The sequence below is a fragment of the Dipteris shenzhenensis genome, chromosome 5 (genome assembly GCF_047967505.1).
Source record: "Dipteris shenzhenensis isolate YYH24624 ecotype China chromosome 5, Dip_SZ_1.0, whole genome shotgun sequence".
Lineage (NCBI taxonomy): Eukaryota > Viridiplantae > Streptophyta > Polypodiopsida > Gleicheniales > Dipteridaceae > Dipteris > Dipteris shenzhenensis.
The window spans coordinates 8859425-8884211 of record NC_141600.1 but is presented as its reverse complement, the minus strand read 5'-3'; the positions used below and the strand labels follow the sequence as shown (position 1 = coordinate 8884211).

The following is a 24787-nucleotide window of genomic DNA, read 5'->3' as shown; positions in this document are numbered from 1 at the left end:
CTACATGGATATCTAGAAGAGTAGGACAACAACTTGAAGGTCCTCTCAAAGTATGAGAGTTCAATGGTCAACTATTCATGAGCTTACAAAACCAGTCTGAAAATCTTGAAATCTTAACCATATTCATACCGACCAAACAATATACCTTCTCAAGCTATTGATATAGTTAAATTCCTTGAGGCTTGAGATGTTCATGGTGTCATTTCTACGATGTCGTAGTGATTTAATGCACATATTATAATAGACACGTTTCCTCATAAAAGTTGTTTTGGCCACTTGCTTTGCATCCTCAGTTATGATTTCTGCATCCAAAATTTGTAAGTTTGGCAGCCGAAAAAGAACATACGTCTGCATGACCAATCAAAGTTATATCAGTTGCATATTTCTCTACTAAAGCATACACTTTTGCCTTATAATTGGCCTCTGTAAGACAAGAATATATGCAATATCACACATGAAGTTTTCAACGTGTTAACAGTATCTAAAACTAACATCCTATACCTGGTAGTTGTGGAGCAAAGAAACTGGGCTTTTACCCCATTGGTGGTCCAAGAATCGCAGATCCTTCAGTAATCTGAGCTTTGTCAACTTGGTAATCTCCTAGAGCACCAGACGCTGGCATCAGACATTGGTGAAGTCAAAGACATTGCCATCCTTTTAGGAAAATCTAAATAACATGGGGTCTTAATAGTAAAACTTGTAAAAATATGGAGCAGATGATTACTACACGTATTTTGGTAGTATGCCTCTGAAAGAAGAGGTAATGTATATTTTAACAAATGAGACAATTAATTTACTGAATACACAGGCATACAAGAATAACAAAAGATCTACACAAAACTAGCTCAAGATACCAAAAGAGACATCTCACGGAGTACTCTTCATAGCCTAGCCTTGGGATATGGGGCATCCTAAAGGAAACATCCTTATTCTATATTTTTGGCCTGCCGTAGGTAGCCTTAGTGAAGGTTGTGGTTTTGAGATGGGAAAAATAAAATCATTGTTATTATTTATGCTCTCTTAGTTGTTAATTTGTGGTTGGTGCACTTGTAGAGTATTGATGATTTGGGGTTCCCTTGTATGACTTTTGGGCCATTCTCATTTACTCCTCTTTGCACACTCTTAATCTCCTTCGCTGGGGCATCCAATATTATGCTCTCTCTTAAGCATTTCACCCATACACAGGCAGGCCTAATGAATGATAGATATATCATTCACCTTGTTTCCCTATGCATGCCTACTGTAAAGATGACATTCTTGCTGGTGCTTCTACTGGTGATAACATGTCTGTCATGCATGTGCTCTTCCCTTCTTGGTTCTTGAATAGGTGAGCATGGTAACTTAATGACGAGGATGCCTTGGCACTTCGGCTGTGGTTTCTAGCTAAACACATGCTGACATTCTGCTGCTAGCTCCTATCATTATGTGTCAACTGAAAGTCTTTTTTAGATATTGCAAGCTATAAATTATTGTTTCTTCTAGATAGATACTTTGACATAAGAGTCAAGCTTTGGTCATGTGTAGAGTTAATAGAAGAGCATTTTGTGTGTGCACGTGCGTGCGCTTGAGAAAGAAAGTCTATTAATGTCCACAAGAGACCAACAGGTCCATCGGATAGATACTTTGACATAAGAGCCAAGCTTTGGCCATGTGTAGAGTTAATAAAAGAGCATTTTGTTTGTGCACGTGCGCGTGCGTGTTCCCATCGGATATCCTTTGCATGGTCGATCGAGCATTAAATACTATTTTTACTCTAGTGTCCTGCACATCCGTAAAAAAACACGCTGCTAGGTATGTTATCCAATCAAGCACTTATGGGATGGGCATGCCACTTTGCATGTAAGTCAATTCCACCTAGTTGGAGGTGTGTGCAAAGTATTGTGTCCATCGGATATGCTTTGCATTGTCGATCAAGCATAAAACACCGTTTTTGCCTCAGTGTCATGCACAACCATGAAAAAACACGGTCCTAGGTGTGTTATTCAAACAAGTACTTATCAGACGAGGGCTCCACTTTGCACGCATGTCCGTTTCAACTACGTTGAGGTGTGTGCAAAGTATTGTCAACATCGAATATGATTTGCTCGGTCGATCACGCATTATACACCGTTTTTTCCCTAGTGGTATGCACATCCACAAAAAAACATGCCCTTAGGTGTGTTATCTGACCGAAGGTCACTACAAGTTCTCTCTCTTGAGTGTCTCTTTCCTTTTTCCATTGTTTTCTCTTCCAAAGTGCTCAAAAGTGTTGTCTATTCGGCTGCTCAATGTGCATACATGGTTTATCTATTCCCAAGCCACAAAGGGAGCTCTTCCTTGCCTTCTAGGTGACCTCTATGGGACTTGGATCGCTGATGAAGTCTAACCATGGAGGTAGTATTCTCCCAAGTTGTCACCAGTAGAAGTAGGTGTTTTTCATGATAGTTTGACCCCCTGTCAGTATTTTACTCATAACCTTTTGCTCCGTCATCCCATTTGGACGAAACTTATATCAGCACAAAGCTGTCTTCAAGAAGAATCATCCTATGTCTTCAATTAGTGTATTAGATTTTAGAGAAAAAATCTATGACTATCTGTGTGTGATTGTTTCTTTTTCAGATAGTTTTTACCCTCGTCCAGTAAACTGCCCATTTCTTTCTTATCGTTTCTTTGTTTCTTATGAAACTTATATAAGAGCGAAGCCCATTTCAAGATGCATTTGAATATGTGTTTGAATATTTTATATCATGTCTCTGTTGAAAGGTATGGGTCTCTGTGTCTTATGCTAATACTACTTGCTTCTTGAGCCCTTCTATATCTTGTAGTCATTTTTCTATTGCTACCAAACGTAACTGAAGCTCTTGAATCTCTTGCTATATCTGAAAAATCTGTTCTTGGAAGGGGGGGAAAGAGAGAGAGAGAGAGAGATTACCATCTTCTAGAGGCCTCATGGGCGTATGAGACAAGGTACACTCAAAAGTATCTCATATAAGCTGCCATGGGCTGATGCAACGGATCGCTAGGGCCCTTGTTTACTGAGTGGCTATACAAAAAAAACCTAAAATCCAAAACAAAATTCCCGAGAGAACCAAAAGATTTAGGCAACTATGATCTTGATGCCTCGGCAGCCCTTCGATGGGATATAAGGACGTCTCGTATCTGCCTCGGTTGGGTCACCTCTCATTGTGTTGGGGGGGGTATGGTTGACCAGTAGTACTTGGGTACTATATATACCAAGTACTTGTATTGTTTCATTTGAACATTTCTATTGGAGCTTTCTTGTGTGTGTACTCTTGCTCACTTGTGTTCACAACCTGTCTCCACTTTGTTCTTACATTTGGTATCAGAGCGCTTCCGTCTCTAGAGCCATCCCCGTGCTTTCTTCCAGACTCCCACAAGCTTGGTGCTCCAGTGCGCGTTTTTGGATCTCACATTCAGCTCTCCAGCTTTCGTTTGAGGTAGCTCCAGTAGTCCAGTGATTTTTTTTGACCTTTTGAGGTCCAATTTCAACGTTTTTCGAAATTTCTGAGCTGCCCGCATATAAACAGACATGTCCTGCACCATTTCAGGCGGGGAGAAAATTTTTTCTTTTTTGTCCGTACAGTTGTAGAGACGTTCATATAGTTGCGCGACAGTGCCGAGAGTCCATATGACTTGTCGAAACCTGATTTCGAGTCCATACGACTTGTTAGAAGGCGATTCGAACAGTTTTCAACTGTTTTTCAGCATTTTTGCTAAGATCTGGACCCTTTTTAGCTCTAGCCTCTCTTGGGTGTGTTCCAGCAGCTCAAGGCATCTCCATACTTCTCTAGGCTCTTCTCTACACGTGTATTGTATTCAGAAGTACTTCCGACAGCTTCATTCAGCTCCAAACAGCTCACTTCAGCTCCTTTGTCATCTCCAGCTTGCCCACACAATCAGTGGACTGTTTTGCAGGTGGTTCGGGCCAAGTTGCACTTCCACTAAGTGTTTTGAGCTGTGTATTTCGCTTCAGGACTGTTTTTGCAGCCCATAATCCTACACTCTCAGGTGCATTTGTAGATACTCTGCATTGTTGGGTGCATTTGCAGTTACTCTACACTTGTGGATGCCTTTGAGCTTCGTTGGATGCATTTGAGCACTCGTGGGTGCACTATTTCAGATTTAGGTTGTGCATTTTCAGTTTGGGATTGCACTTCAGATTGCAGCAGAGTGCAGTGATTGGTTGATGCCATTTTTGTCACTTCATTGACCATTGTTCTCAAGGCAGCCCCACTCTCGTTCGATAAGTTAGTTGGGCTTTTGTTGCAGGAAGAGGAGAGATGCTCAAATTTTGTCAAAGCCTCTCGTCAAGGTGAGCAAGTGCTTGCCATGGGTGGAAAGGGCAAATTTCAGAAAAAGTTTGAGCCAAAACACAGCCATACAACTCAGCCCAAGGAGGGGAATGCAAGCAATTCAAGCAAAAATTAAAAAAAAGGCAAATGCAACTATTGCAAGAAGCCAGGGCATTACATCGTAGAGTGTCAGAAAAGGATTGCCAATGAAAAGAAAAGGCAAAGGAACAGCTCTAGCAGTAATTTTGTTGCCCCCACTGAAACTCGTGCTTCAAATGCACATGGTGAAGCTCATCTTGCCCAAGGTGATAGAGATTTTGTGTTTGCTGCATTTAGTGAGAAGATGGATGCCAGGGGGGATTTGAATGCTGAAAATCAATCAAGGGATGCTTCCCTTGTTGCAAGTGATATGTGGTATATCGACAGTGGTACTACTAACCACATGACTCCTCGCCAGGAGTGGTTTGAGAGCATCACCCCTGTTCATGGCAGACAGGTTACGTGTGCCATTGATGCTTCTTAAGACATCATCGGAGTTGGGCACATTCCTATTCAGCTTGATAATGGGAAAGTTAAGTATATCCGAGATGTTTGGTATATTCCAGATTTGAGGTAAAATCTGATTTCAGTTTCAAACATTGCCCATGATCAACATATGTTTGTCGAATTTCAAGATAACCAATGCAGGATCAAGGATCCAAAGAAAGGGTATGAGGTTGTGGTAATAGGCACATATGACAGAGGCTTATACAAGCTTGATGCTCAGTCTTATGATCAGAAAGTATTGGATGTAGCAAACACTTCCCAGGCTGATTTATGGCATGCCAAGTTTGGACATGTCCATCACATAGCATTGTCCTACTTGTACAACAATAATATGACTCAGGGAATGCCAAAATAGCAGCAACCAGCAAATGAAGTGTGTGAGGGGTGTGCACTTGGCAAATTGCATTGCTTGGCATTCAGTAAACAAGGTAAGAATTGGGTCAAGGCAACCAGAGTGTTGCAGATAGTACACAGTGATGTATGTGGCCCCATGACTATTCCTACGCATAGAGGAGCAAGGTACTTTGTGACCTTTATAGATGACTTCTCTAGGTTTACATGGCTTTTTCTCATGAAGGAAAAATCTGAGGTGTTCTATTGGTTTCAGGAGTTCAAAGCTATGGCTAAGAACCAAACCAATTCTAGAATTGGAACACTCAACTCAGATAGAGGGGGACAGTACATGTCACATGCATTCCAGGGATTTTTGAAGTTTTATGGTATTAAACATCACTTGACATGTCCTTACACACCACAGCAAAATCCACTCCCTGAGAGGAAGAATCGTACTCTCATGGAGATGACGAGATGCATGCTAAAATTCAAGAGAGTCTCAAAGGCTTTTTGGGGAGAAGCAGTTGTGACAGCCACTTATATTCAGAATAGATGCCCTACCAAAGCTTTGGTTAATATGACTCCATTTGGAGGCTTTAAGCCAAAGGTTAGTCATTTCAGAGTTTTTGGCTCAGTGGCATATGCTTTGGTTCCAAATGCACATCAGACAAAGCTTGATGACAACAGTGTCACATGCATTTTCGTGGGGTATAGCACTAAAAGCAGGGGATTTAGGCTTTATAATCCCGCTACCAGGAAGGTAATAATCAGTAGAGATGTTCTCTTTGCTTGCAGACTTGCCACCATACGATGACACTCCTTTAGACATCATCCAGTTTGAGGATGATGAGATAGAGTCTCTTGATGCTTCCCCTTCTACTTCTCATAGTTCAGATGGCTTGCCACATGTTGAGGATGGCTCTCCCTCAAATGTTTCAGATTTGCAGCCAATTAATGAGAATAGACAGCCTCATGTTTGGAGGCATTATTAACGTCGTGAGGCCACTAAAGATGTTGATGCAACGCCGATACAGCAGAGAGATCTATTCCACTCGGGCAAGGTTGACCATTCAAGATGCTAAGGATCAGCCTACTTTGGGTAAAACCAAGGCCAGCACTCAGAAAAATCAGAAAAAGGTCAATTTTGCTTTGATGACCTCAGTGATGGAAGCTGAAAATGAGCCTCAGAGCTTCAAGGATGCTCAGCATAATCCAGCATGGCAGAAAGCTATGGAAGCTGAGATTAAATCCATTGAGAAGAATGCCACATGGGACTTGGTTGATAGTGTGGTTGGCACGAAATGGATTTATAAGGTGAAATACCATTCAGATGGCACAGTTGAGAAATACAAAGCCCGTTTGGTTGCCAAGCGGTATGCACAAGAGGAGGGGATAGATTATGAGGAGACTTTTGCTCCAGTGGCCAAGATGACCACCATTCGTTCTGTCATCGCTCTTGCTGCGTTTTATGGTTGGTCAGTGTACCAGATGGATGTCAAGACCGCTTTCCTCAATGGAGATCTTAAAGAGGAGGTCTATGTACATCAGCCCCAAGGTTTTGAGGTGAAGGGACAAGAGCACAAGGTATGCAAGCTCAAGAAGGCTCTATATGGGCTGAAGCAAGCACCTCGTGCGTGGTATCTGAAGATACATCAGTTTTTGCTGTCCCAGGGCTTCGTAAACACTCATACAGAGCCAAATCTGTATGTTCTGTAGCAAAAGTTAGAATTGGTCATGTTGGTACTATATGTGGATGACATCATACTGACTGGCAGTGATTTGCAGCAAATTACAGTAGGGCAGTCCGCTTTATGTCACAACTTTGACATGACAGATTTGGGCCTATTGCATTATTGTCTTGGCATTGAGTTTTTTTTTTTTGCAAAAAGAGACTTAGTATTAAAGAAAACCGTTAGAGCAAGCTCCATACGGGATACATCATGCAATGCATGAAAAGCTCAAGAGCCAAAAAGAAAGGATTGAGGCTAATAGTGCCATCTCAATCTAGTAGAAACCTCCGAGAAAAAGGGAGAACCCTCCAAACTCGAAGAAATATAGTCCTTCTAGAAGAGGCTGCCCGTGAAGGGCCCTGCATGCTAGCCCATATGGCTATCAAAGTGTGAACCGTGTCAGTCCAAATACACGTGAACACCTGTGATGGGTGTATCTGGATGCCATCCAAGGCCTCTCTACATCTGGCTCTCCAAATGTGCCAAGAGAAAATGCTAGCCAAAATCTCCCAAGAGGTGTCCATTGAAGCATGAGAAGCTCTAAAGGGAGTAAGTGGTACATCCTGAAGAGAGCAGGGCTCTATCACCTGCCGGCGGACCGAGAGTGCCCAAGAAGAAGGCTCACCCTCATAAAACACCTCGGGCCCAGTAAGGGATAACCATGCGACCGAGCCCCAAGTCATGAAGAAAGGGGAAGTATGAAAGATGCTGAGTATCCGAGCAACCCCTTTCCAAACAGTCCTCGCCTAACTGCAGTCCCAAAGGCAATGTCGCATTGACTCCTCTGCAGAATGACAGCGAGGACAAGTGGGATCAGCCCCAAATCGTGATCTCCATAGGTTCACTGCAATCCCTCCATGAATAGAAAGCCAAAAGAAAAGAGCGATCTTTCTAATTCTGAGGGATTTCCAGAGCCTCCTCCAGAAATTTCTACGCAAATCTGTGGTGATGAAGAAGCTTTCCCAATGGGGGGCTCTGGAGGGAATCCAATTCCTGCTGTTCAGCTGAAATCTCTTTGCATTACCAACCATGAAATGAAAGAAGGGAATCCCCCTCTCTCGGTGCCCATGATCTATCCACTCCCACTCTCCTAGGTCCCACTGCAAGCACCTGATAGGTGCACCTCCATATAAGCACAACCTCCAGGATCCCAAGGCCAAGAGTAGAGGGTCGGGGTCTAAGTACCACTGCAAGCCCGCTCCATGGTCCACAAAACAAGCAATTTTGACAGGCTGAAAGGCAACCTCTAGAAGAATATCATCCTTGGATGTAGAGAGTATACCTCCATCCCCAACGTCAAAGACCAGTGCATCTTCCTCGAGACCTCGAAGAGCGATCACCTGTAAAGGAACTGTTGTCCTCGAAAAAGCTCGCATCCAAGTGGTGGAAGTAATAGGCAACTCAACTGTCCATTCCATCGAGACGGCTGCATCTATCTGCTGAATCCTGCGTGCTACCCCTCTGAGGTGACTCACGGACTGCAATCTCTAATCCTCACGCAGCCTGATAAAAGCCTTCCAAGTGCCTACTGTGTAGGCGGGGCCTCTCTCCCATTTAGACCACTGCATGTAATGGGAAGTGCCCAGTGGTCTAGCATGCTTGTCAAGTATACTATCATTCCAAATGATCAGTTGCCTATCAATCTCTTCGACGGTAGAAGGTGGAATCCTTCGAGGAGTGTTCCTGAAGCTCCCCCAAGCTTTCAGGATGGCAGTCATGAGAGGAGAGGCAGGAGATCTGAGAGGGGCGGAAGTAAAAATCCAGCGAGGGCTGTCCACCCAATCATCTCCCAAGGTTGGTGTGCAAGCCTGAATGCGTCCTAAAAATAAATCCTTCCAAGGTTCCTGCCCAGACACGAGTCCCCTCACCACCACCTTACAAAGCAATGCCCTGCACTGCAAGTCCAGGTCAATGATATTAAGGCCCCCTTTACATGTAGGGAGAATAATGGTCTCCCAGGCCACCCTCGCTGCAACATCTGCTGTGCCATCAAGTCCGCTCCATAAAAAATTCCTGACTAGAGTCTAATAAGCTGAGTGATGCAATAGACTGGCACCAGCAAGAACACACAAATCAAGCGGTGGCCAAGAGAACCTGGTTCACTACCACAACTCTAGATGCAAGGTCGAGTTTGGCAGAGCTCCAAAAAAGGAGCTTTTTTCTTATACTTTCTAGTACTGGGGCAAACTGTTGTCCTGGAGAGATGCCCAATCCTACCTGGCATCCCAAATACCTAATAGGAACACCCCTCTGAATCCAGGAAAAGCCAATGTCAACTCCCCACCTGGAGTGTCCTCATCACTAATCCAAAAGCCAAAGGATTTATGCCAGTTAATGTGTGCCCCTGCAGTTGAGCAAAAAATATCCAAGGCTGTTCGGAAAGAATCAAGTGACTGCGAAGAGGCCTCAATAAAAATAGCAGTGTCATTAGCCAACTCACAGTCAAGAAGCTCCTGCTCCTGTCTCAAGGGCAATCTCAACCCAAAAACCTCAGCCTGAGATCTAAGGAAGATACTCATAGCTTCTGCCACAAAAAGAAAGAGGAAGGGAGCTAAAGGGCATCCCAGACGAACTGATCTGGAAATCTGAAACCTGTCACCCCTTCTCCCTCCGATCAAAACCTGGTTGTGGGCTGATCTGTAAAGGGAGGCCACCCCTCTTATCCAAGCATCTGAAAATCCAAACCGTAGAAGAGTGCCCTCAAGAAAACCCCAATCTACTCTGTCATAGGCTTTCTCGAAGTCCAGGAGTAGAACTGCTAGCCTCTGCCCGCTCAGCATAGCCCACTCTGTGGCTTCCTAGAGGGAAAAGATATTATAAAAAATGCTCCTGCCATGCACAAAGCCTGTCTGAGTATCATGGATGAGGTCTGGAAGAAGGGGCTGTAATCGAATGCTGATCGCCTTGGCAAGGATTTTGTAAAGAGTGCCCAAAAGAGTGATAGTCTCCAATGGGATACAAAATTCCAGTTGCCACCTTTCGGGATAAGGTGAATGAGTCCCTCGATCAGTGAGTCAGGCATCTCACCCGAGTCCCAAATGCCCTACAGCGCTGAAGTAATATGATCACCTATGATATCCCAAAAGGCTATAAAAAAAGGAGTAAGACCATCGGAACCAAGGCATTTGCCCTTATGAAGGACGGAGAGAGCAGTCTTGAATTCTGTGTTGGTAAAGCGTGCATCAAGTGAGCATAACATCTCTGGGGTGACCAGCACAGGTAAACTCTGCCAAACTTCATCTCTAGCCACATCTCTGGTCTGTGTGTTAGGATTTGTGGAAAGTAGGGAGGCATAGAAAGCTGTCGCTAAGTGCATGACGGTCTCCGGATGGGACTGCAAAACGCCGTCAGAGTCAATAACCTGCCTGACACTCTCTCTACTATGTCTGGGACCAAGTGTAGAGAAAAAGTGTTTATTGACTCTCCCTCCCATCTGTATCCAAAAGGACTCCCGTGCATGGAAGGCATACTCTGCTCTCTGATCAAGCAAAGTCTGCAAGTGAGCTCTTGCCGTAGCAAGGCGCTCCTGTATCCAAGCATTTGATGGTCATCTCTACTCCTCCCTCTGTAAGGCTGCCAACTGCCGGCGGATACCAATCTCCCGCTTGAGTACCTCACCTCGCCGAGCACTAGCAACGGAGTGATAAAAGTCGCTGATACTGGCAAGTGCTGTGGCCACAACACTGCCTCTATGAGAGTCTCATCCGTGTATAAGGCATCGGGGATCCTGATACTGTGAGACCGCCCTCTCAAATGAGGCTCTAAGATGGACAAAACTACCGGAAAATGGTCTGAAGTGGAAACACCAGGTGCAATGCAAACTGTCCCCCCTCTATCAAGAGCCCAGTCACCCACATAGAATCTGTCAATCCGAGCATGGATAGGCATCTGCACCCTATGGTTCGACCAGGAAAACAAAAGTGACTGAGACTGAATATGAAATGCATCATCTGACCAAACATCTCTGCCACTGAACCTGAACAAGAAGTCATCCCAGGCTGCTCTCTCGAGGGAGTGGATACCACCTTCTCTGCCCCCTTTCTTATTAGAAGGTGCCTCAACCATGTTGAAGTCACCTCTAATAATCCACGAATCCGCAACGTCAGCCCACGAGAGCAACTCTTTCCAAAACATAACACGCTCCCCTCTGTTGTTCGGAGCATACAGGTTGAGGAAACTAACCTTACGTCCGTCAATCAGAAGTAAAACCCACTGGGCGTAGGAGGGGGTTATGGTACCGTGTCCAATGACCAGAGGGAGAATAGAATCTGAAACTAAAATGCATGTACCTCCTCTGGTTCCAAGGCAGGAAGCCAAAAAGTCCGGCCTAAGAGCGACTTACCTGACTTGGAGCAATCTCTGACATCCAGTTTGTCTTCCTGAAGAAAAAGAATGTCTAGGGAACCACCTGAAACACCTGGATGGAGCTGTTTCCTGATCAGCTGTCTGCGACGGCGATGAGGGATGCCGCCCAATCCCTGTATATTCCAACTGGCTATCCTCATCGACGGGAGGAAGTGGGTTGGAATATCTTACCCGACCTGGTGGTGGAAAAAGAAACCTCTACTGGAGCTGACCTCCTGCCATACACACGAGGTCCAAGGGGAGGAAAGTCCACAGGTGAGAGAGAGAAGGATCTCTCAAAAGGGATGCCGATAATGGCTCTCCAAAAGTGGAGGGTACAAAATCATCATCTGGGAGGTTAGAGAGGTCCTCCAGAGCAGAAAAGGAGTTCCACTGAGCCAGTCCTAGGAAGGGGGTACGAAGGATTCCTACTGAAGCAAGAAGAGAATGTAAGACCCCCTTCCCTCTGTCCAAAGAGGGAGGCACCTGTACTAGATCCTGATCAAAAAGTGCTGCGAACGAGGTGCCAACAACCAGGGCTGCTAAGGAAGGTACAGCTTCATCCAAGGGTGGAGTCGAACAAGGCTCCTGAACACTAGTCTCCTCCCGAGGCTCCAAGGGGGTAGCCTCCGAAGAGGTGGATGTGTGAACTGAAGTAGAGGGCCTAGCCGCGACCGGAACCCACCGTGGACCAGAGGTGGTGCGGGGTGCAGAAGGGACTCGAGTAGCCCTAGGAGGGGGGGGAGCCCATGTCTGAGGCCATGCCTGTGGAGCGGTAGGTCCTGCTCCTGCTCTCTGTCGTAAGCTAGTATGAGCTGGTTGCTTTCTGGGCCTCTTTTTTTTCTTTGGGCAATCTCTGGCGAAGTGCCCCGAGGATTTGCAAATCTTGCACTCGTCCTGCCGACCTGCAACCTCAAATCTCTGGCAGAAGAAAGACCCATCGGGTCGCTGTAGCATGATCTGGTCATCTGAAATATTGGGGTCCTGGACAATGACCCTAACCCTGGGTACCCCATCCATCCTGACCGCCTCAGCAGCCGAAGAGGGCTCGCCAGGAAGAGGGGGGATCTCTGCTACCACACCAAACCTCTCGCCAATAACTGAAAGAAGCCGGTGATAAACTGAGGGGAGACCAGGGAACCTGATGAAAACAGAAACTCCCTGCTTGTCCTGTTCAACTGGGTCAAATCCCACTTGAAAAGGAAACAAAAAAATCCTCCTGTAGCCTAGAAGTAGAAACCCGTCCTGTAGCATGTCTCTTGTGACGTCCGGGGAATCTAGGCACACCTGAAAGAAACCTCGTCCCAACAAACAAACATCCTTAAGGTGGGGGGCGAGCTCTTGAGGAAGCGCCGCAAGCATCCAATCTCTAGCTTGTGACCTGGAGGGGTGGGAGCCATGAGTGCGTGCGAAGAGAGTTGTGGAACACTCATGCTTCAAATCCTTTTGCAACTGCTGCAGCTCGTCTTTTGAGAAAGTGACAGTTCTTGTGGCCGGTGTAAGCGGAGACAGATTGACTGAATGGGAACCCATTCGTCAATCGAGGTGTGTTGGCCGATTCAAACACAAAAAATAAATAACTCCGTCCGCTTTCCTGAAACCCAGGAGACCCCTATAAGAGAATAGGAATACTCCAGATGAAGGAGAGGGTGAAGGAAGAAGGGAGAGAGAAGAAGAAGCCAGGAAGGACGAGTCAGCAAGGGGGCAGCAAGGAGGAGGAAGGGAGAGGAGGGGAGGATAGAGGAGAGGAGTGGAGGAGAGGGGGAGGAGAGGAGTAGAGGAGAGGGAGGAGGGGGGAGGAGAGGGGAGGAGAGGGGACCGCGGGAAGGGGAGGCAAAGAGAGAGGGGGGGAGCAAGGAAGAGTAGGGGGGGAGGCGAGGGGGCGGGGGGGTGTCGTGCAGGCAGCAGCGCGGGGGGGCCATGCAGGGAGGCAGCAGCAAGCGCGGGGGGGAGCAGGCTGCAGCACAGGGGGGGGAGCAGGCTGCAGCAGGTAGGGAGGGAGGGGCAGCGCACAGGGGAGAGGGCAGCGCGCGGGGGAAGAAGGGGAGAGAGGGGGGGAGAGGAGGGGGCAGTGAGGAGGGAAGGGAGGGGGCAGCGAGGAGGGGAGCAGGAGGAGCAGGGAGCAGCAGCAGCCGCTGGCATTGAGTTTTGGCAGACCCATGATGGGATTTCTATGTCACTGACAAAGTATTCGAAGGGGTTGTTGCAGAAATTTAAAATGGAGAACTATAAGCCTGCGGCTACTCCATTGGAAAAGGGACTCAAGCTGAGTAAGCATGATGCTGCTGAAAAGTTTGATGGCACTTTGTACAGGCAATTGGTTGGCAGTTTGATATATCTATGCTCCACACGGCCTGATATTGCCTACGCCACAGGGCTTTTGAGCCATTGTCCCACGATCACACATTGGAATGCAGCAAAGAGGGTTCTCAGATATGTCCATGGCACTCTCTCTCTTGGCTTGCATTATGCTTCAGATTGTGATCTAGCGCTGAGTGGTTTCACCGACTCAGGTTGGTCGGGGGACATTGACGACAGACGGTCCACTACTGGCTATTGCTTCTCATTGGGTTCAGCTTGTATCTCATGGCTCAGTAAGAAGCAAGAGCGAGTCTCTCTTTCCTCTAGTGAAGCAGAGTACAAAGCTGCAAATTCAGCCACTACGGAGTTAATGTGGTTAAGGAAGCTTTTGCATGACTTGCATCATGCACAGGATGGCGAAGCAAACTCTATCTTCTGTGACAGCCAGAGTTGCATTGCCATAGCCAACAATCCTATCTTTCATGCTCACATGAAACACATTGAAAATCATTATCATTATGTATGGGATTGTATTTCTGATGGCTTCACTGATCTCATCTATTGTCCATCTGAGGACAATGTGGCGGATATCTTCACCAAAGCCTTGTCAACATATCTTTTCTTATGACATCGACATGGCTTGGGGATCAGAGACATTCTCACAATGTCAAGGGGGGTTGTGAAGTGATTCACAATGACATTGTTTTCATGTACTCCCATAGCTTGCATATCCATCTGAATGAATTTGTGCAACCATGGTACTTTAGGTACTGCAGGGTACACCTGAGATGTTTCCAAGGTACTTTCAGCCATATCTTTGAGGGGGGATTTGTAAGAGATTACAAAGATATGGTGTTGTAGGCATAAAGTCAACCCTATGGTTGACCAGTAGTACTTGGGTACTATATATACCAAGTACTTGTATTGTTTCATTTGAACAATTCTATTGGAGCTTTCTAGTGTGTGCACTCTTGCTCACTTGTGTTTACAACCTGTCTCCACTTTGTTCCTACAGTGCTGACTTGAATGTGAAGGAGTCATGACATGCTGCTGCATCAGGTCTAGGTCTATCTCCCATGTCACCATCACCTCCTGTTGTCTGATCTATCTCGACAGAGTCTCTCTATGTCATCGCGTCTCGATCAAGTATAGACCGATGTAGAGCTAATCATGAAAATGGATCAATCAAGAAACTGGTCCAAACCTGTGCCCCTCTTGAAAAAAGGCAGTGATATCATCCACGAATCTCATAGTAAATTTGGCATGTACATAGAAAGTGCTCCTCTGTCTCCACCTCCTCCAGTGTGCATAGCTTGCAGATCTGCTGCTCTCTAGGTGTGCCTGTAGCTCTTTACATCTCAATCCTTAACTGGTGGGACAAGACCCGCAACAGTCCAATGGCAATCCTCACTGCATGTGGGACTCATCTATCCTTCACGTACTAGGATCTAATAATCACTTCTTCCTCTGATAATCTCAAGAAATGATCGTGATAAAACTATAGCTTGGTGGGAAACTCCTGGTTCCCTCCCCAAGTCCGCGACTTATGGAGTTTGGGTAGGTCTAGCCATATGATATAGTTTTATCTCATCCTGTGGAATCCAAGAGGGTGAGGCACTCATATTATACTGAAAAGGCAACTAAATACCTTGACTGGCACACTATCTGGATATAGTGCATACCAGGATGTGTCTGCTAGTCGCTTGGATGATTCCAATGCTAACCTCGATAGCCTCCAACCGAGAAAGGTCCAAATCCGATGAAGATATGTCACTATATGAAAAATGGCATCAATCTCAAGTAGTGGTATCTGGAATAAGTGGCATCATGAACAACTCTGTATGCACTATCTAATTAGAAACTAAGGGCTTGCTTCGAATCATTTTGGACCCCATTATCACCTATATCCACTCTAAGCCTCCACTCAATCGTTCAAAGATCACCCTAGTCAGCCGCATCAAGGTATCGAACAACCATCCTTCGTCAAAGGATCTTGGAAGTAACTATCATTCTAGTCAAGCCATAACTCCTTGACCTCTCATAAGCTGTGCCCTAGCTGCATGAATCATTGTGGAGATTGCCCCTACGTATATGTAGGTTGGCATGATCTCCGTTAGCTCCACTTGGTGAGTGAAGCTATGTCGATGCAATACCGCCCATGAGGTGATAACCTTAATCTTTCAAGGTTGATTGTCAAGTCTCTCTCCTTGCACACACCTCTAGGGCCTCAAGGTGTCTCTATTAGTCTGCTTGTCAAGGAGATATGAGGATAATACTGTCTACATATAACAAAACCCGGATCATTATGTTGGCAATCATTCACCCCTCAACTCCAAGGCGTCAATGAAGTGCTACTTGCAAAAGTTTGGGATCTTTACCTCCACCTTCAGCTTCAACTGAGGCTCTATGCCTACAAGGAACCTTGGCGGCCTTGCTAGCTCACCTCAACATATACTTTTTTGTGAAACTAAGAAAATTATATTATGAAACATCCATTTTACATCAGGGCAGTGCTCGAGAAAAGAGCCAATGCCCTATCCATCAGAAACAGTAAAAGAAAAGCTGAATGCAAGAAACATCCAAATCTTCCTCATGTAAGGCATCATATGGGACTGCCGCAATGAGGCTCGGAAGAATATGATGCCTGCCGCAATGAGGATCGGAAGAACTCATAAGGGTGCTGAAGGAGTGAATTCAGATATGCATGATTTCACTGTAGCCAGAGGGTCCATAAGGCCCAGTATATGATCCAATGGAAGAAAAGAGAATACTGTGACAAAGAAGCTAATAATCTGCCAAACATCCAGAAAAACCTGGAGAACCTGTGTGCAGGAAATCTGAGAGATAAAAAATAGGAGATCTTGTCCAGAAGGTCTCTGGAATATGAACAGAACCACAATAAATGCGGAATACTCTCAGGAGTATGATGACATCTTGGACAAAGAGGAGATGCAATCCTTCTTTGAGCCAATTTCACTCCCACTGGAAAAATACCAACAATGCATCTCCAGAGAAAGAGTCTCTGCTTCAATGGCATTTTCAACTTCAATATCAATTTCAATTTTCCTTTCCACCAAGTTAAAGACTTATTCAGATGCCATAACTTATTATATAAGACTCTTCTAACCTAGACTATTGTCATAACTGTCCACTTCCTTTACTTGCCTAATATTTACTATAACCATGGAGGAGGTGATATCAATCGATAAGCCTGTATGGAAGTCAATAGATGCAAAGGCTGAGAGGATAATCCTAGACTTGAAGACTGAAGATGCCAATCTTGAAGCCTGTCTCTTACTTCCAATGTTGGAATCGGAACCAAAGGGAGTAAGAGATCTGCAATAGCTTTCCATATAGGTCTATGATGCATCCCAAGATTGTATTGTTGGCATACTGCCGAAAAAGAGAGAATATGCCCCTGAGTACCTACCACGTCATCAATGAACCGGATGCCCAACTTCATAAGATTGTAAGCTCTGATTGGTTGTTGTATAGCAAGAGGAGAGTAAAAAACAGCACTCCAATGAAGGCTTTCCATTCGAAGCGAGGAAGCTATAGAAGCAGGATGGGGAGACCATTTGATGCGAGAGAGCACTTTCTTCCAATCAAGGTAGTAGAAAATGGACAACCAGGGATTTTACCTTGAAATTTGCCAAGTACTACTTCCAATGGATCAACTAGCCAATGTCCATAAGCATTTGTGCGCATCTGACCACACAAAAATGCCAACATGATAGACCAAGGCTGCTCTTGCTGAAAAAAGGTCTTGAGCATAGTGATCTTTCTTGCCAACACATGAAATTTCATGTTTATAATATTCAAACCACCATGCATTCTTGGTGAGCAAAGCAGGTCCATTTTGAGCAACCTTAAAGCTTTTTTATGAAGCTTAGTTTTCCAAAAAATCTCCATGGCTTGAGACATAAAAGAAGAGAGATCTCGAGATAACCAATGTAATAGAGGAAGGTAAAATTGGACATAAGCTAGAACAATGGATTGGACAATTCGAAGCCGAACATGCAATGGCCAAGTGGAGATCTTCCAATATTCTAATTTGTCCTGAATTTTGTTTAATACCCAAGATATTTGTTGCTTATTTCTGATTTTCCAGACAATGGGATAACCCAAATGTCTTACTATGTTTTCCGGAGAAATAATCTGGCCGGGCCAAAGGATAGCATGCCAGTCGCAATGCTTGAGATGCAAGAGTTTTGATTTCTGAAAATTAATTTTTAGACCAGCTGCCAATCCAAAATCAGAAAGGGTATCCATCAATAGGCGAAGTTCCAGAGGACTATTCTTTGGCATGAAGAATGAATCATCTGCATAAGCCTGTGCAATGAAAGGCCGTGAACCAGGAATTTGAAGCCCCACTAACTGTCCAGTATCAACCAGATGATCCATATAAAGAAGCAAAGGATGTGAAGCAATAGCATAGAGCAAAGCACTGAGAGGGCATCCCTGTCGAACTGATCGTTCCAAAGTCCAAGACTCAGACAAATGATTCCCTATAAAGCATTGAGCAGTGGAATCTGAGTAAAGCCAATATATGACATTAACTAGCTTTGGCCCAAAACCAAGTGTAGACATGATTTGAGAGACATAATCCCACTGTATTGTATCAAATGCCTTTGCCACATCCACCTGCATGACCAAAACATCTTGAGCTGAATATTTTGCATATTCCATTGCGATGAGAGTATTGGAGATATTATCATGTGTATTCCTTCTTGGAACAAAACCATATTGCCTGGGATGAAGTCCATCATGAAGGATATCCTTTATCCGATGAACCAACATTTTAGCAATAAGTTTATATATAACAAGCATCAATGTGATGGGCCTCCAGTCATCCATAGTCTCAGCTGAGGGAAGATGTTGATGCTGCCAGGTTACATTAATGAGCTTCAAGATTGGACCCTTCAATTCAGCCCAGAATGCTACAAAAAATTCAATCGTCAAACCATCCCAGCCAGGGGATTTATGTTTACCCAAATGTTTGAGGGTTTCATCCAATTCAATATCTGAAAAAGACATTTCCAGCATTGAAGCTTTTTGCAAAGAAACAATAGGAGAAACAAGCTCAATAAATCTGCTCCGAGCCAATTCACAACCTGAGGAGTAGAAGAAGATGGCTGAGAAAAAAGAAGCTGAAAATGATCCAGACATTGTTTTTCTAGCTGAGATAAAGTCTGGGTCCAAAGATCATCGGGTTTCCTGACTCTCATGATAGATTGACTTTGTCTATATGCATGTAAATTCCGAAAGAAAAATTTCGAGGAACAACCCTTATCTAGCATAGGCTTAACTCTAGCCCTTGTTTGCCATTTGGAAAGCTTGCGTTTATCATTAGCATCAATTATGGAAGAAGCACAAGACAATGAACTCTGCTCAGAAGCAGAAAGAGACCTTTGATGGCTAATCTGTACCAAAGACTGCTTATATGATTTTGCCCATTGGATATGCTGTTTGGTTTCTGCCATGTACCATCTTCCATATTCCTTGATGACATTTTGAATACGATGTACAAAAGAGTTCCAAGCAAATTCCAAATGTTGCTGTCCATAAATCTGCAATATGAAGTGATGAAGTCATATGTTCCCATTGCTGGATTTCAGAGGGCAGCATATGGGATTTATGTGTGGTATTGTCCTTCCAGTGAGGAGAATTATTGAAGTCACCACAAAGTAGAGCATTTGTGGACCAAGGATATTGCTTTATGGAGTCCCACATTTGAGCTCTAGAAGCTGAAATTTGAAAGGCATACAGGCTTGGCTCCCTGTATGAACTGAAGGCTTTGCTCCTTTGGCTTCAGTCTTTTCCACATGTCTTCTGACCTCCTTTATTAGATGGTGGAGGAATGGCAGCTGGAGGAGGCGGATGAAGGATAGAGGGACACTCAGAAGCTAGGTGCCCAAACTTGTGACAAGAGAAACAAGCTCCAGCAAAAATGCCCCATTTCAAAGTGAAATATTTATTTCCCAAATTAACACCCTCAATCTCAACTGCAATAGAAGGAGGGGTTGGTCTATCAATATCCCATAAGATGCAAAAACGATTTTATTACCTGTGGGACGAGGGGGACAGATCACTTGTCCCAATGTCATCGCTAAGCCAGGAAGCTCTGTTCTCATGTAATATGGAAAATCAACCACTTCAACCCATACAGGGCAATGATGCTTGATGAGATCCTGATAGTCCTTATTAGGAGACCAAAAAATAAAGGGGACGTGCATCATTTGACGACCAAAAAATAAAGGGGACATTTCCAGCATCTTTTGTTTTGTCAAGGCATCCAAGAGATGAACTTCATAAAATCCTCGGGAGGCAAAATAGACTCCTCCTTCATAGCATCCACCTAGGAGGGAATTCACCCATTGTCCCACATCATTAGCCGAGGGTATTTTGCCTGGGAAAAAGATGATGACTGCAGTTTGAGAGAGCTTCTTCAGAGGATGCACAAGAGAAGGCAACTTCATCTTGTAAGTGAGTTCCGAAGCAGGTAGCATCCATTCTCTTCTACTTTGTTGAAAATCCTCATTCAACATGTCAAACACATAGGAAGCATCTTCAGATGAAGGAGCTATGGGGGGTAGAGTTTCCCTTGATTGCCTTTTAGGTTCTAGAGAGAGTGCTCTCTTGACATAATACTTGCTTGTTTCTGCCATTGAAGCTAGTCAATTCAGCAGGAAGAGTTAGATCGGAAAAAAGGGGGCAACACTATATCAGCAAGGCACGGAATTTTGATAGAAAGGCACGAAACCTATTGCGACAAAAGGCTTGCTGGAATACTGCCTTACACACAAGAGGACACAGGAACCTGTTGCGACAGAAAACTTGTAGAGATACTGCCTTACACACAACTAGCTAATCGAACGCACTGGAAGGGTGGACAGGATCTGAGAGGAAACCCGTAGCGAGGCGCTTGGTGGCTTGAGAAGGCATACAGGATGGCGAAATAGTGACGAATTTTCAACGAGCAGAGGTAAGGGCTGTGAATAGGCTGGAAACGTGGAGCAGATCGTCGTGCTCACAGACACACAAACGGAGAGCTGGATGGAACACACACACACAAACGAGGAGCTGCAGGAGGCTGGAACGAAGTGGAAAAGAGACCAGACGGAGCTCTAGAAAGGTGGCTGATAACAGCGAGCAAGCGTAGGAGGAAGAACGGACCGTAGGCAGCAGTAGGGATAGGTCGGGATCACCAGAAGGACCGGCACACCACACACACGACACCTCAACATATATACAAGCTTCACCAGCCTCCTAGCAATTACTATCCACATAGCCGTGCGTGCCTCTCTACTGCAACACTCGTCTCATAATAGTAGAGTTGGTCAAGCAATCCACCCCATTATCAACGTCTTGCAGCCCAGCTAACGTTACTCATCCTCCTTAGCTCATCCTCTTATTGTTCCTTACGTAGACCCATGTGTTGTCCTTTGTTGATATACCTAGATGAATCCAGGAACATTCCCAAACTCATCCTCTAAAAACACAACATAGTGCAGTTGCAATCCCATGATAGTCACTCACAAGGTTGAAAACCATAAACTCCATCATGCATAGCAAGGACTAGCTACTATGACATCCCCACTGACGTCATCAGCGCCCAACAGTGGGTGTAGACCATAGTATAAAAATATGCTCTCACACATACAAATCCACACACCCACACATACTTGAGCATCCATTTATACAAAGTCTTCGTACGGAGTTTCTGTCGGCACTCCGGAGGTGAAGGGCAGACTCAGCCATGATGAAGGCTAGCACTAAAGGAGAAGGCTAACCAAAAGGTAGTCCAAAATCTCTTCATTCAAGCTACAACTGCTTGTGAAGTCTAAACATTTTCATTTTAGTCTCTCCCCAACGAGCATCTAAATCTAAATCTAGCTGATAGGGCAACACACCATTTAAGATAGAAAGAATTATCACAATACCAGCAGGCCGCAACTTGGTTGATACTTTTACTTTAAATGTGATTCCAATCTTGCCCTCTGTGACCTCGAGCATCCACCCTCGCACTATAGACATGCAAAGCCTGGCATCCCAACACTACACAGAAAAGCGCTCTTCCACAAGCTCGTGCTTTTGCTCACTATTAGTTGACCATTCCCATCCCATGTCACTCAATTGGCGATCATGATTTTGCCTTTACAAACTCGATGCTTTCTTCATCACCTAGCGATCATCACATCACTTCCTCACAGGCTACATGTTTTGGATTGTATCCTCTCCCGACCAAGATAGTTTCTGGAAGTCTCCCCTTTACATGACCAGCCTGCTACCCAACGTCTCCACCAAAAATGTCAACAAATTTCAAGTTGAGTGGCAAACTTCATTCTTTATACGTAGGATGCAAACAGAGGTGAAGGAGAGAGAGAGAGAGAGAGAGATGAAAGCACATTTCCTCTAAAACCAGCCCTTCCATTTCATTCCAAAAAGGGCTAGTCTCTTCACAAGATCCCTCTCCTCAAACTCTAATTCACCGATGTGATCCTCTGCTGTCCACACCACACGAGATCCCCCCCTTATGCTCCCTCTCTCTCCAGAAATTCTCCACTTTCCTTATCGTTATACATTTCCTTTTTCTCATTCACACATTTCCCATCATTCCTTATCGTTATACATTTCCCATCATCCTTTGGACTCCTTGGCGAAGTAGTACATGCATGATCTTCAAAGGCTTGTTAACAAACCAACCTTAAATGATCCTATGTTTGTTGCAGCAGCATTCAATGTCTCCAATAACTTCATGTTTGATGCCTCTCCAACTTGGCTGATAGGATTTTGAGCTACATTGAGCTCCTTAAGTCTCACACAATTTTCTAGTCCCTCGAGTTGTTTTATCATATTGTTTGCCAGCCAAAGAACCTCAAGAGCTGTAAGATGAGAAATGTTCTTGATATGATGTATCTTATTGCTGTGCAAGTAAAGCTCCACGAGTCTTGAGCAGCTTTGAAGCCCTTCAAGTCTGCAACAAAAAGCCATGCTCCAAGGGTCATTAGGTTTGACAGCGAAAGTCTGTCATCTGCTGTCCCAGAGACTTTGGTAAAAAGACAGCGAGCTTAATTACCTTGCATACTAAAAACAGATTAATGACTCTAACATCATGGTAAGGGAGATTTTTTATTTGAAAATGGTGGGAAAGTCACCTTTGAATGTTGTTTTCATTCAAACGGAGTATCCGCAAACATGAACAATTATGAAGACCCTCGATAGTTGAAATATTCTGTTGGACCAATGACAGAGATATGAGGTTTGGGAAAAAGGACACGCAGCATATCTGCGGAACACCTTGCATAAACATCTCCACACTTGTGATGCTCTCAGGATCACATATCAACTGATCTTCTGTTATGTCATTATACTCGCAAATGTCCTGAAGGGCTGGCAGAACCCAAACACAAATAAATACTCTAAATCACAATTATAAGTCAGGCAAGTAATATGAGGAAAACTTAATCCAATCTCTCTGTGCATTCCATCCATTTTCAAATGGAGCATTCTGAATTAAATGTCAGCACAAAGCAAGCATCCAAGCATCATGTATATTTCAATGGGAAGGTGACAGGTCCTTGCAAGAGCAATAAATAGATACAACTCAAGTTTGTCCGCCATGGCGCTCAAGATGAAAAAAAATTCCCCCCCCTGACTTCTAACAACCCTTTGTATGAGGTAATCCTCCATAAAGTAACCAGCCGGGGGGATATCCTTGTGTTTTTTATATCCTATATTTTTCCTCCAACTTCTAATAACCCTTTGTACGAGGTAGTCCCCCATAGAACAGCCAGCCGGAGGGATATCCTTGTGTTTTTTGAATCGTACATGTCATTGGGGAGTTGTATTTTCCTTGGTATGTGTCACTAAGGTAGAATGCTCTTTTTTTTTTTTTTGGGGGGGGGGGGGGGGGGGTAGACTTCTATTTAGTATGAGAGTAACAGCCGAGAGAAGAAATGGAAGCCATGGATACATCATGTGGAGCATGAAAAACTGGTGGTAAAATACCACCCAAAAAGTGTGAGCGAATGAAAAACGTGAGAAAAAACAGGACTATGGCTGAAAGTGCCACATCATGCCTGTCATCAAGTTGTGTATAGTATCAGTCCAAATACTGGCCATGGTATGAGCTAGGTAGACCTAGGTGACATCAATAGCCTCTATGCATCTAGATCATCATAAGTGATGCTCGCTATAACCTCCCAGCAAGTGTCCATTGATGAATCAGAAGGGTTGTATGGAGAGATAGAACAGCATGAAGTCGACAAAAGCTGTATACAATGGTGCCAAACCGCGATAGCCCAACAGGAGTCCTGACTCTTATAAAAAAGTTGAGGCCCAGTAAGTGACAGCTAGACAATTGAATGCCAATCGAACAAAGTGGAGAATGAAAATATGCCCATAAGTTCTGCTAACCCCGATCCAAATGATATTGGTGTGTCTGCACATTGAGAGGCAGTGCTAAATAGACTTCTCAGCTGAGAAGCACCATGGACAAGAGGGATCAGCTCCAAGCATACTCCTCCATTGATTTACTGCAATCCCTACATGAATAGAAAGCTAGAAGACGAGAGTGACTTTTCTATACATGAGGGATTTCTAGACCTCTCCAAAAGGATCTCTATACTCCAAGGTGGTATGAAAACTCTCCCAATGGTGATATTTGGAAGGTCTCCAATCTCAGATAATTCTTTGAAATTCACAGGCAGTACTAACTTTTTACGACTTTGTAGCACTTCATGGAACTATTTAACAATTGTAAGCACTTTTGGAGCACTCTAGGCCTTGTTTGCAAAAGGTTATTGGAGCTTGGTGCCAAGTGATCAGCATGAGCCATGATTTCCTGAAAAGAATCTAACTTAACCACAACTTCAAGCACATATGACTTGGTTGAAAAGAGTGTTTTAAGTACTGCATTACTTTTCTTACGCGTGCCTGGTTCTATGCTATGCCATATACAAGACCATATACAAGATACAAATAAGCCCAAGGATGCATGGGATACTTTAGTGAAATTGTATGACAACAATACACAAGCAAGAAAATTTCAATTGAAGCAAAAGATGCATAACATAACTCTAAAGTGAAGTCAAAGAAAGGAAGACCCTTGCCTGCTATAATCCACTCCCATTTTCTTGGATCCCATTTATGGAGACACCCCAATAAAGCCAAAGCCTCCAAGTACCAAGTAGGATATCCTCCAAATGAGGGTCTACGTACCAGCCAAAAGCGAAAGCA

General features: G+C 44.5%; 1 protein-coding gene across 1 annotated transcript in view; it reads right to left on the bottom strand.

Moving 5' to 3' along the window:
* Positions 1 to 23170, bottom strand: part of LOC147901585 (uncharacterized) — a 292960-nt gene extending 269790 nt beyond the window's left edge. The window contains exons 1-5 of the mRNA XM_087375176.1: positions 23077 to 23170; positions 22705 to 22939; positions 22253 to 22523; positions 502 to 600; positions 146 to 348 (exon numbers count right to left, since the gene is read on the bottom strand). Coding sequence (XP_087231302.1) covers positions 146 to 348; positions 502 to 600; positions 22253 to 22523; positions 22705 to 22939; positions 23077 to 23170 — 902 coding nt within the window. The remainder of the gene's footprint in view (positions 1 to 145; positions 349 to 501; positions 601 to 22252; positions 22524 to 22704; positions 22940 to 23076) is intronic.
* Between the last annotated feature and the right edge of the window lie 1617 nt (positions 23171 to 24787).